This window comes from Leptinotarsa decemlineata, unplaced genomic scaffold, assembly GCF_025532065.1.
Source record: "Leptinotarsa decemlineata unplaced genomic scaffold, Ldec_3_MD MMD2_tig00026358_RagTag_RagTag, whole genome shotgun sequence".
Taxonomy (NCBI): Eukaryota; Metazoa; Arthropoda; class Insecta; order Coleoptera; family Chrysomelidae; genus Leptinotarsa; species Leptinotarsa decemlineata.
The window spans coordinates 6,532,917-6,545,866 of record NW_027412703.1 but is presented as its reverse complement, the minus strand read 5'-3'; the positions used below and the strand labels follow the sequence as shown (position 1 = coordinate 6,545,866).

The 12,950-nt window shown below is 36.5% G+C and overlaps 1 protein-coding gene across 1 annotated transcript; it reads left to right on the top strand.

Annotated features, from left to right (window-relative positions):
* Positions 1-9,842: 9,842 nt before the first annotated feature.
* LOC141486510 (coiled-coil domain-containing protein 115) lies at positions 9,843-10,655 on the top strand. The gene has a single exon (XM_074184619.1). The coding sequence runs from the start codon at positions 9,916-9,918 to the stop codon at positions 10,411-10,413; it is 498 nt and encodes a 165-aa protein (XP_074040720.1). The 5' UTR covers positions 9,843-9,915; the 3' UTR covers positions 10,414-10,655.
* The last annotated feature ends 2,295 nt before the right edge of the window (positions 10,656-12,950 follow it).

The following is a 12,950-nucleotide window of genomic DNA, read 5'->3' as shown; positions in this document are numbered from 1 at the left end:
ACTGAAGTTATTCCTGCATATGCTGTTGGCGATACAACTGCCGCAATAGATCTTCAATTATCGGAACACACTTGCAGACCGGTTTCGGGCTGTTTGGCCACTCGTCAGTGCAAGGTAGTGTATATCATCAACATAAAGTCGATGATTTCCGATAATTGAAAATCGAATTCCGTCAGAGTATCATTCCTCGAACTAAGCTGAAGACTACAACAAACAACAGGTTTGTCGTCGCTCCATCTGCCTGTGAACGAGGTAACCAACTGCATATCCAAATTTGCCCAATTCCTCGTAAAAGGAAAGAAATCTTTCACGTATAGTCAGTGGGCATACTTGAAGACTGGCTATAAATCAAATCATCTAAAAGAACAATTCGTTCAGGCCAGTCTCAACACCCTACACAGTAGGGTAATGGACTGACACCTATCAGAAAACAACTACTCCCCTGGCTAATACCACGAAGGGCGTTGGATTATATCCGACAGGTGTCAGTGCAGGATTCTTCACTGAAGTTATTCCTGCATATGCTGTTGGCGATACAACTGCCGCAATAGATCTTCAATTATCGGAACACACTTGCAGACCGGTTTCGGGCTGTTTGGCCACTCGTCAGTGCAAGGTAGTGTATATCATCAACATAAAGTCGATGATTTCCGATAATTGAAAATCGAATTCCGTCAGAGTATCATTCCTCGAACTAAGCTGAAGACTACAACAAACAACAGGTTTGTCGTCGCTCCATCTGCCTGTGAACGAGGTAACCAACTGCATATCCAAATTTGCCCAATTCCTCGTAAAAGGAAAGAAATCTTTCACGTATAGTCAGTGGGCATACTTGAAGACTGGCTATAAATCAAATCATCTAAAAAAACAATTCGTTCAGGCCAGTCTCAACACCCTACACAGTAGGGTAATGGACTGACACCTATCAGAAAACAACTACTCCCCTGGCTAATACCACGAAGGGCGTTGGATTATATCCGACAGGTGTCAGTGCAGGATTCTTCACTGAAGTTATTCCTGCATATGCTGTTGGCGATACAACTGCCGCAATAGATCTTCAATTATCGGAACACACTTGCAGACCGGTTTCGGGCTGTTTGGCCACTCGTCAGTGCAAGGTAGTGTATATCATCAACATAAAGTCGATGATTTCCGATAATTGAAAATCGAATTCCGTCAGAGTATCATTCCTCGAACTAAGCTGAAGACTACAACAAACAACAGGTTTGTCGTCGCTCCATCTGCCTGTGAACGAGGTAACCAACTGCATATCCAAATTTGCCCAATTCCTCGTAAAAGGAAAGAAATCTTTCACGTATAGTCAGTGGGCATACTTGAAGACTGGCTATAAATCAAATCATCTAAAAGAACAATTCGTTCAGGCCAGTCTCAACACCCTACACAGTAGGGTAATGGACTGACACCTATCAGAAAACAACTACTCCCCTGGCTAATACCACGAAGGGCGTTGGATTATATCCGACAGGTGTCAGTGCAGGATTCTTCACTGAAGTTATTCCTGCATATGCTGTTGGCGATACAACTGCCGCAATAGATCTTCAATTATCGGAACACACTTGCAGACCGGTTTCGGGCTGTTTGGCCACTCGTCAGTGCAAGGTAGTGTATATCATCAACATAAAGTCGATGATTTCCGACAATTGAAAATCGAATTCCGTCAGAGTATCATTCCTCGAACTAAGCTGAAGACTACAACAAACAACAGGTTTGTCGTCGCTCCATCTGCCTGTGAACGAGGTAAATCGGAAATCATCGACTTTATGTTGATGATATACACTACCTTGCACTGACGAGTGGCCAAACAGCCCGAAACCGGTCTGCAAGTGTGTTCCGATAATTGAAGATCTATTGCGGCAGTTGTATCGCCAACAGCATATGCAGGAATAACTTCAGTGAAGAATCCTGCACTGACACCTGTCGGATATAATCCAACGCCCTTCGTGGTATTAGCCAGGGGAGTAGTTGTTTTCTGATAGGTGTCAGTCCATTACCCTACTGTGTAGGGTGTTGAGACTGGCCTGAACGAATTGTTCTTTTAGATGATTTGATTTATAGCCAGTCTTCAAGTATGCCCACTGACTATACGTGAAAGATTTCTTTCCTTTTACGAGGAATTGGGCAAATTTGGATATGCAGTTGGTTACCTCGTTCACAGGCAGATGGAGCGACGACAAACCTGTTGTTTGTTGTAGTCTTCAGCTTAGTTCGAGGAATGATACTCTGACGGAATTCGATTTTCAATTGTCGGAAATCATCGACTTTATATTGATGATATACACTACCTTGCACTGACGAGTGGCCAAACAGCCCGAAACCGGTCTGCAAGTGTGTTCCGATAATTAAAGATCTATTGCGGCAGTTGTATCGCCAACAGCATATGCAGGAATAACTTCAGTGAAGAAACCTGCACTGACACCTGTCGGATATAATCCAACGCCCTTCGTGGTATTAGCCAGGGGAGTAGTTGTTTTCTGATAGGTGTCAGTCCATTACCCTACTGTGTAGGGTGTTGAGACTGGCCTGAACGAATTGTTCTTTTAGATGATTTGATTTATAGCCAGTCTTCAAGTATGCCCACTGACTATACGTGAAAGTATGAATAGAGTCAATTTGGTGTTTTTCCTCCAGGTTATTCATAAGAAAATGTTGATAAAGCAATTCGTAGTGGTGGATCTACCAGATATAAAGTCATGCTGGTGTTGATTTATTATATTTTTTGTATCAAACAATCCAGCAACTTGGGAATTTCAGATTGCTTGCTCACTGGACACTAGTCTCTAATATTTTCTCTTTCACCAGATTTGTGGATTGTAGTTAAAAAACTTTGCTTCCAGAATTCGGGGAAGATTCCTATAGATAAAGAAAGATTAAATAATGTGTGTAAGGGTTTTTTTACTAGAGTGAATATATGCAGTTTTTAAAAATTGCAAAGGAATTCCATCAGGATTAGCTGAGAGTTTTCCTTGGGTTATCTATCATGAGTTGATTAATTATTTCTGCTGTTTCAATATAGTAGTTGGACTCATGTGAACTCTCTGTGCATTTCTATTGCGGAATTTGAAAAACCTTTTCGTCAACATAGGTAGTAGAATAATAGTTTGCGAAAAGATGATATCTTCCAAATACATGGTTGATGGTAATTTATATGATTTTCTTTTATTGTTTATGTATCTCCAAAAGCTTCGATATTCATTTGGAATAGCATTTTCGATATTTTTAATGTAACCTTCATAGCAATGCTTCCGAAGTTCTTTACATTTAATTCGGAGGACAGCAAATTGATGGTAGTGCTCAATGCACCCTCTGTACTTTTGTATCTTTTATAATAATAATAAAAATAAATGGTCTTTATTTTTCGTGGCGGAGTTTAGTAAAGCTCTATTCTTCCACTCAATATCACGTTTAAAAAAAAAAAAAACATTACAAAAAATAAATGGCAATTTCAGGACAATAGTAAAATCAAATACTCGTACAAATGTTTATGATTGGATCACTGTTGGCTGAGCAATTCAGTTTTAAGTTTACTTTTGAATAGCGGTAGTGATGCATTTTTCAAAGATTCGCTGAATGAATTATACATTGTTACACCATGATACGTGAAGGATCGTTCATAGATAGTGCTGTTATGATTCGGAATATCAACATTATTGTTAAATCTAAGGTTTCTTGAGTGTATCTGATGGGAGATTTTTTCTTTTCTATTAATTGTTTTCTCATTTCAAAATTACACCAGATGGAAAAATTAAAGGTTTAAAATCTTTTAAATGGTACATATAGCGGTGAAAATCACTCCGTATAGATTCTGAACAGCTTGATTGATATTAGGTATACTTTTTAAAATGCTATTCCAATCAATACTAGCGAAAAAATCATTTATTCCATAATAATCACCATTTTTAAAATCATAATAGTACCCTTCATATTTGAGTTGCGGTTCTGTGTCAAATTTCAGGTACTGGTAATTGCGGTGTGATGCACACTGTTTTAGGAAACAGCAAATCCAACGGTTCATAAATATAAAGATCTTTTAATGACGAAAAAATTAAATCTGGTGTAATAGTTCTGCTATTAGCAATTGTGTTCAATTGATGAAGGTTGCAATAGCCAAAATAGTGTTGTAGTTAAACCAAACCGCATTTGGTATATTATAATCGCCAAATAGGATTTGGTTTCAAAAGGGGTTAATGTCACCAAGCCTCTGCTCTGTCCAATATTCAAGTTATGTAAATTTATTTAAGGGATTTTTAGTGGTTTTTTGAAAAAAAATGGAATATTCACGAACTTTTTGGATTCAATCTTTATGTGTTATAATAGTATATAGTAGTAATATGTATTTCAACTCCATGAAGTTTTCACTTTCAAACCAAAGGGTACAATCATTAAGGTACCTATAATTCATGAATTCCCACAATACTCATTTAACAATATACGAACTCTTAGAAAACTTCGTAATATGTGTCTAATTATGCATGAGATAGCTTTTGCAAAACGTGAACTGGACGAAATACTCATAGACAAGCTCCTTGGAACTTTTCTGAGTATTACACTGTTTACCTTTCCATCTAGTAACGCTTGGCCTGAATGTATTTACTATGACTGAAAATTTGTAGAAATAAATCTGCATCACCGAACAAAAAAAAAGTATTAGTGATTCACAAAATATTTTTTTTTGTATTGAACGTAGAAAGTTTCTATAATTAAATTGAAAGAGTATATTTAGGAAGAATATAAGCACGCCAGAATTTTGATAAAATGATTGAATGATGATGATTGAAAGTATTGGAATATTTACTAATAACGTTGCCATAGAATATCAAATTTTCATATAGGATATTTACGTTCAGTGATGCCAACTGCTCAAAATCTTTTCTCCTAAGCCTATTTTAAAGCCCCCTAATTTCAAACCAAGATACCCCAAATTTTTTAGTGACTGAAAAATCTAATTGACTATTCGAAGTTGCTATAACAGTTAACAAGTTAATAGATTAACTTACCTTCATATTCCTATTATAACGTAGTTTTAAATAAAAAGGTTATTGAAAAATGTTACATGAGATTTTTAAAACATGGTAACTTTTTTTTTGCCTTTACGTAAGCACGTCAGTACACAACATCAACTAATAAATAAAAAAATAAATACATCAAATGAACACGCATATATGAGCATGAATACTATATTGATTTCCAATTCTTTAATAATTTCGAAAAACTCATCAGTTTTCTGTACTTCATTTGTGTCGATATAAGTTATTCATTTTCTCCCTAAAAGTACCCTGAAGAAATTTCACCCCCAAAAAAATCCCTTTTTCAAATCATATCCCTTAAATTTAGGGGGAAATCCCCCCAAGTTGGCATCACTGTTCACGTTAAGAAGAGAATGACGTAATTTTTGGTAATTTTGCATATTCAACATAACAACTTTAAAATTCCCAATGAAATGCGTTCAGTAGCAAAGAAACTAGTAAAATTTCATTTTGTAAGTTGCTAAAATTTCAACATCATTTATAAGAATAAGATCAAAAAACGATCATTACAAACATCAAAAATATCCTCTTTCATAATGTCGGTCCACAAAGACCTCTAGATACCAATTTTGAATGAAATTACATAATAATATCAAACCTCAATCGTAATTATAAATATTAATGATTTCTAATCGAAAATTCTTTATGTTGGACCTCACAAACCGTACCGCTTGTTTACCAAATCTGAGAATAAATGACAAATTTCTTCATCTGATTTAATGAAGCAAAGTTCATTACTTTTGAAATTAACATTTATCATTGTTATGAATTAGTTCATTTGGAATAATTTAATTTTAACCCAATAAACCACGCGCTTTTTTATAAAGCCATAAATAAATGAAAATCTAGTAGGTGGTAGAAAAAGTGGCCCTATTTCCATAATCATTAATAAATCAAATTTCCTGTAGGAACTATATGAACAAAATACGTTTTCACCTGAAATTATTTATTTTATAAATATATAATATCCCTCCGATTCACAACACAACAAAAAAATATTTTTTGAATGTTTCCTACACTAAATTAGTCAATTTCTACTAATTTTGGGGTGATAAAAACGAAAATAACAATGAAAAATTTTTATTAGCTCTGGTTTTTGAGATACACAGTACTTAATCTTAAAGAGTAGTTATACTATACGTGAAAAGTGAAAGTATATAAAACAATATTGTTATGTTTCTTTTAGAATATTTTAAGTACAAAATTAATAAAAAAAACATTATTCTTAGTGTTTTGACAAATAAAAGAAGTTTGTACCACCAAATTTCAATTAAGTCCATCCGATTCATTGTAAGATCGCTGTCGTTTAGCTTGTCTTTTATAAAACACTTCTGGAGCATCCCTACACACAGACCAGCAGTAGTCTGCAAGCATTGCTTCATTCCAACGGCCCTGATATCTCTGTTCCATTAAGGCAATGTCTTGATGGAATCTTTCTCCATGTTCGTCACTCACAGCTCCACAGTTTTGTGGGAAGAAATTAAGATGAGAGTGAAGAAAATGAATTTTTAAGGACATGCTGCATCCAAGTTGGTGGTAAGCTTGAAGAAGCTCTTTAACCAATGCTGTGAAGTTATCATCTCTTTTGTTACCTAAAAACCCATGTACAACCCCCTTAAAGGCTTCCCAGGCTCTTTTTTCATTTCCTGTTAAAATCATGTCAAAAGCAGGATCATTTACGATTTCACGGATTTGAGGCCCAATAAAGATGCCTTCCTTGACTTTAGCATCACTCAACCTGGGAAACTTTGCTCTCAAGTACTTAAAAGCTTGTCCTTCCTGGTCCATGGCCTTCACAAAGTTTTTCATTAGTCCCAACTTAATATGTAATGGGGGAAGGAGAACATCCTTAGGATCTACAAGAGGCTCGTAAACTACATTTTTCTCATTAGGGTTTAGGTCTCGTGTAGGCCAGTTCATTTTTTTATAGTGAGATTTTCTATCCCGACTGTCCCACAGACACAAAAAACAACAGTACTTGGTGAACCCTAATTGCATTCCTAGGAGTATAGCAATGACTTTCAGATCACCACAGATGTGCCACTTGTGTTGTTCATATTTGATTGATTGGAGAAGTGTTTTCATATTTATATACGTTTCCTTCATGTGAACTGCATGACCTATAGGAATAGAGGGTAGCTGATTTCCATTATGCAGAAGTACAGCTTTTAAGCTTAGTTTTGGAAAGGAAGCAAATCTTTTTGACGCTGTCTGTACTGAGATATTTTCACATCATGTTCTAGAAGATTCCACTGTTGTAGTCTTGACCCTAACAGCTCAGCCTTTTCCTTAGACAAGCGAAGATCTCTTATAAGGTCACTCAACTCTGCTTGACTAATTCTGTGCGGATCACTAGACCTATCGCTTACCTCAAAATCAGGGTCATAGGATGTAGAAGGATGGGTTGCTCCTTCTAAACAGTCTTCATCACCTTCCTCTAAAATTTCATAGTTTTGGGGTGGAGAAGGGACTGGCAAATTGTCTGAGTGTGGTACAGGCCGAAGAGCAGATGGGAGATTAGGGTATTTAACCGTTCCTCTTTTCTTCATAGATAAACCTTGCTTAATGGGAGGATTTAAGCAGAAATAACAGTCGTCTGTATGATTGGTAGGCTCACGCCAAACCATAGGTACTGCAAATGCCATTGCCCGGTTTTTATTTTTCAGCCACTCTCGCAATATGACGGAACAAGAATTACAACATATATGAGGAGCCCATGATTTATCTTGGTCCCCAACTTTCACACCAAAATAATGTTCATAGGCTGTCTTAACGATAGGTGTCATTTTACGTTTCTGAGCCTTAAATGTTACTTCACCACATATATAGCAAAAGTTATCGACAAAATTCACACACTTTCGAGGCATTTCAGATCAGCACTTAAATTAATTTAAAAATCAACTTCACACGATAATTTCAATAGCAACCACGTGCGTACAATTGACAAACTCACATAGGTTATGTTTACTACTTAAGAACAGCTGATGAGAGGGGTGTTATGTAAACAAACATGTGTACCAACTGTTGGTGATGAAATATTTCATTTGTTGAAAACTCAATATACATATTTATAATATAATGATACTATATCTTGAAAACAAGAGCTAATATATAATTTTTATGATCACTTTCGGTTTTAACACGTGGAAATACATTAAAATCATCTAATTTCAACCCCGAAACAAAAACTTTGTTGTGTTGTGATTATCAACTACCAACCGCCACTGTTTTATGGTCCCACGTACTTCAAATGTAAACAAACTCACCATAACTTCTCATTCCCGCCACCCCACCTCACCCAAAAGTTGTACAGAAAAGGATAGTACGATACTCGTTTCAAAACACATGTATTGTATTGGTATAGGCCCCGTAGAGGCATGGCAACTCTATGTCTTATTATTACTCTGAGATCAAAATAAAGCAGAAACTGACAACTGACGTAACGTAACGTCAAATTCTTTTTCAAAACCAACCTCACGCTAATTTTGGATCATCATGTATACATTTCAAATCATAATTGATGTGACGTCATCGTTTCAACGCCAGAATGAATGTATTTGAATCACATACGAATACGTTTTGAATACGTACATGAGCGCCAGAAAACGCCTTCAATGAATGAATGATGTATAGATACGATAATATAGACTGACCGTCACGTCTCTTTTACATAAATTCCACCTGCGGATCACAACGTTTCGGCCACTGTAGCACAATCTGTTTCAAATTTTCAACAAATGAAACATCCCGCACCGTAACGTCAAGTGTATGAGTGACAATATTGCCAGAACGTGAATCTTCATCTTTTTTTAGTTGTTGGAAACAATGTGTTTTTCAATGGCCAGTCCGTATTATGACGTCACTAGAATGGCAAATGAAAGGTAAATAAAATTATAGGTACAGAGCCGTCGCAAAGGGATTCAGCATACATTTGGCATGGATTCCTAGTCATTCCAACATCAAGGGTAATGATATAGCCGATACTTTAGCCAATATTGGAAGAAATCATCCACTCTCTAATAACCCTCAAGCCGACTATAGAGAGTTTCAAGCATTATTGAAACATAATATTTGGATAGACTGGACCAATCAATATAGCGAGGACGGACAATTCAAAGCCAAACTTTACTTTTCCTCCGTACCACAACCTTACAAAACTCCATGGTTCAAGGATCTGGCTACTTATTCTCGTAAAGAAATCGTCAATATGTGCAGAATTAGGAGCACTCATTCCCTCAATAAAGCGCATCTCCACAAAATTAAGATAGTTGATGACGACCGTTGCGAATGTGGGGAAATACAGACTCTCCTACATATATTCTTTGCCTGCCCTAATAATTCTCATAATATACAAATACTGCATGCCTCTCTTAGCATCCCTCCTTCAACCATTCAGCCTCTTACCTTCCAAGATATATTTTTCAAACATATATCACCATCTAACATACTAACCATATCCAAATTCCTGATTGCATCCAATATAAAGCTGTAGTGATCAAGACAGACCTAATACTTGTGCGCATGCAGTGCTTCGCCAAGCATGACCCGATCGTAGTGTCCATACACGCAACCGTAGTGCATCACCTCACATTAGTGCTTACACTCTAATGCAGACGGACATTGCTTGTTAACTGACCTCAAACTACAGTCGAACTTTGTTATAGCGCAAAACCAAGTGGGGTTTGGGTCCAACTCAGATCAACTTTAGTGTGGGCTCTACCTGTAGTAGCAACATGATCCTGGAACTCCTGTCTGGATAGTCCTGGCAGCTGAAGCCATTAATGGAAAAAGAAGAAGAATAAAATTATAGGTTAATTTGTATTTTAGTAGATGTATCAATTTTCGAATTCGATTAATACTTAATCATATTATGGAAATAAAAATGACCGAAGCTACAGAAGATCTTGATAAAGTATGCAATATACTTGATAAATTAACTTTAGATGCACTTTTGCTGACCCAAGAGGAAATACACCTTAAATTAAATATCGAAAATGCTATGTGTGAAGGCGAAACTAATCTTGCAAAAGCAAGATATATAATCGGCCATAACAATGTTTCGTCTATTCAGTTACCAACTGAAGATAGTCCAAAATTTTCAGCTGTTGTTAAAATAGTTGCTCATGATGAATCTTGGGGGAGGTCATATGACTTGAAACAAATTAAGAAATCGGATGACGAAAGTGTCCAGGAACCGTTGAGATGGTTTGGATTTTTGGTACCCCAAAGTTTAAATCGTGCACAGAATATGTTCAGGCAAGCAATACAGTGGTCCATACAAGCTGTGAATATACAGACTAGGCTTGAAGATACTGTTAATACTATACATTCTTTGAAAAATTTCAAGTTGAAGATTCAAAATAAATAACTGTAATCAATTAGAATGTTTCCATTTCGACCTGAAAATCTAAAACTGATGAATAATCTCTAAAAATGTTAATCTTGACTCAAAAGGCACCAGGCTGAGCATTCCTACTAGCATTACAAGAAAAAAATGAATTCAAACTGGAGAAGGTACTTGTGAAGCAACATAAACTATCCATATGTAAAACAGTGTTATTTACGTAATATTAATTTATTATTTGAAAATATAAATCTGATAAAAAATTATTTTGTGCTAGTATAATGCCAACAAATTATTGCTGTTTTGTGAATTGTATGTCGAATAATCGATATCCGGAAGAAAACGTGTTTTTTATACCATTTATAACCTCATATTAATGAGGTTAGACTTAAGAAATGGATACATGCGATAAGAAATGGATTTAATAGTGCAAAAAATAAATAAAAAATTCATATGTATGCTCTAAACATGAAATGAATAGTAAATTTTTCATAGTTAATTACCATTGATTAAAATGAGATATAACCTCAATTGTTTATTAAATTATATTTAATTAAATTTATTTCATTACCATCTATATTTGATTCATATTTCACTCGGAAATAAATCTGAAATTCATAATTATTTTAAATTTCTTTTACTACAGTTTGAATCTACGGCAACCAAGCCAACGTTTTAATGTTACAACATTGTTATCCTTTACAGTGTTATTGATTTTCACCAACGGGTGAATGTAAAACAATTTAAAAAAAATTATAAGATTGAGATAAAGCAATGGTGTCTCTGTAACATGGTAGATGTCTGTATGCAAGATTCCAATTTTATGCAGACGGATATGGTATATGCCATGGTTTAGTCTTAAGAATTATCCATAACTGCACGCAGTTGTGAAACTGCAAGAACCTCACAATCTCGAGTGGGTCTGTAGACGTGTCCCAGTATATGCGAGAGGAATGATCAAAGACAACTTTTTGAGTGGCACATCTCCCAATTTCCTAACGAAACGATATTCACCACGCTTCTGCGACGAGTACGTCGAGCAATCTTCGCCTATTTTATTATACATTCACACGATGATCGCACATAGTCGAACCCGATCAGTCTGCTTTTGTTGGCGGCTAAGCTGGCTGAAAGGCTCAACGAAGAAGTTGAGAACCGAAATGTTCTGCTTAACGAACAATTCGAATTCAGGAGAGACAACTCCACCGAGTTACAGGCTCTGAGACTGGTCGAAAATACCATTCGAAAACTAAACAATAACCGAAAAGTTCACGTTGTCCTTTTAGACATCTCTAAAGGCCTTCGACCGTGTTTGGCTGAAAGGCCTTCTACACAAACTAGACACGTTCGACCTGCCTCGGGGACTGATCCGGTGGATTGGATCCTTCCTGAAAGACAGAACATTTCAGGTCAGAGTAGAGGGCTCCCTGTCTGATAACAGAGACATCCTCGCTTGGGTGCCTCAGGGAGCTGTGCTCTCTCCCACGTTATACTCGCTCTACACCAGCGACCTCTCGAGGTCCGAACGTGTGAAAGTGTTTCTCTATTTGAGATGTTTCGTGGTGTATTTCATCAGTTCGGACTTCCATTGTCTAATATAATATAAATTGATTTGATAATCCTGAAAAAAATCAAACAGATTAACCGAAAATAACAATTTTATTAAACAAAAACTGAAATTATAAAGAAATAAAATACAACAATCAAACAAATAAAAATTGAAATATTAATAAAAGCTGAAAAAATTGAAAAATTAAAAATATTAACAAAAAATGAAAAAATTGAAAGATTTCAAACCAAGTTATGTCACAACGTTTCGATTGTTAGTATCCACAATCGTCTTCGGGTGATAACTGGACTTATTTCTCCGAGATCTGACTATTTATAGGTCATTCGAGTGCTTTCACCTATCCCCTCTTCCCTCTTTTCGCTTCAATGGTTTTGGCGGGAGATGACCGTTTGGCGGGAGTTGGTCGTTTTTCGCTTGATTAGAGGTTTCCATATGTTTCGTATCTCTACGCTAGCTTGACTAAATGTGTTGTTGGACAACATATACGCGGCTTTTTTGAATTTTCTCCTAAACCAGTGTTCCTCTTTGTGGATGATTTCGGCTTCAGCCCACTTGATGTTGTGTTGATGAGTCCAAACATGCTCTGCTATTCCGGATTTGCTGGTTTCTCCTCGCTGTGTGTGTTTCTTGTGCTCAACAATGCAAACTTTCAATGGCCTCTTAGTTTCACCGATGTATGATTCTCCGCACTCGCACGGTATCCGGTAAATGCAATTCTTGGAATCGCAGTCTGCGTTTGGTGGCCTGGTTTTCGTGAGGCTGCTACGGATAGTGTTCCCAGATGTGAAGCAGGTCCTAATGTTATACTTGGACCCGATCCGTTTTATCCTTTCCGATAATCCTTTGATGTAGGGAAGTACAAGTACTGGTTGTGGCGGCTTCTCTTCCTTGTGGAGTTCTTGCTGTCTTCTAGCTAAGGCCTGTTTTACCATCACTTTGAAGTAACCATTCCGTTGAAGGTCATTTTTGATGATGCCTAGTTCCTTTTCGA

Bases quoted from the DNA above. Each gene is read 5' to 3' on its own strand.
- LOC141486510 (XM_074184619.1), top strand. From the start codon at position 9,916: ATGGAAATAAAAATGACCGAAGCTACAGAAGATCTTGATAAAGTATGC.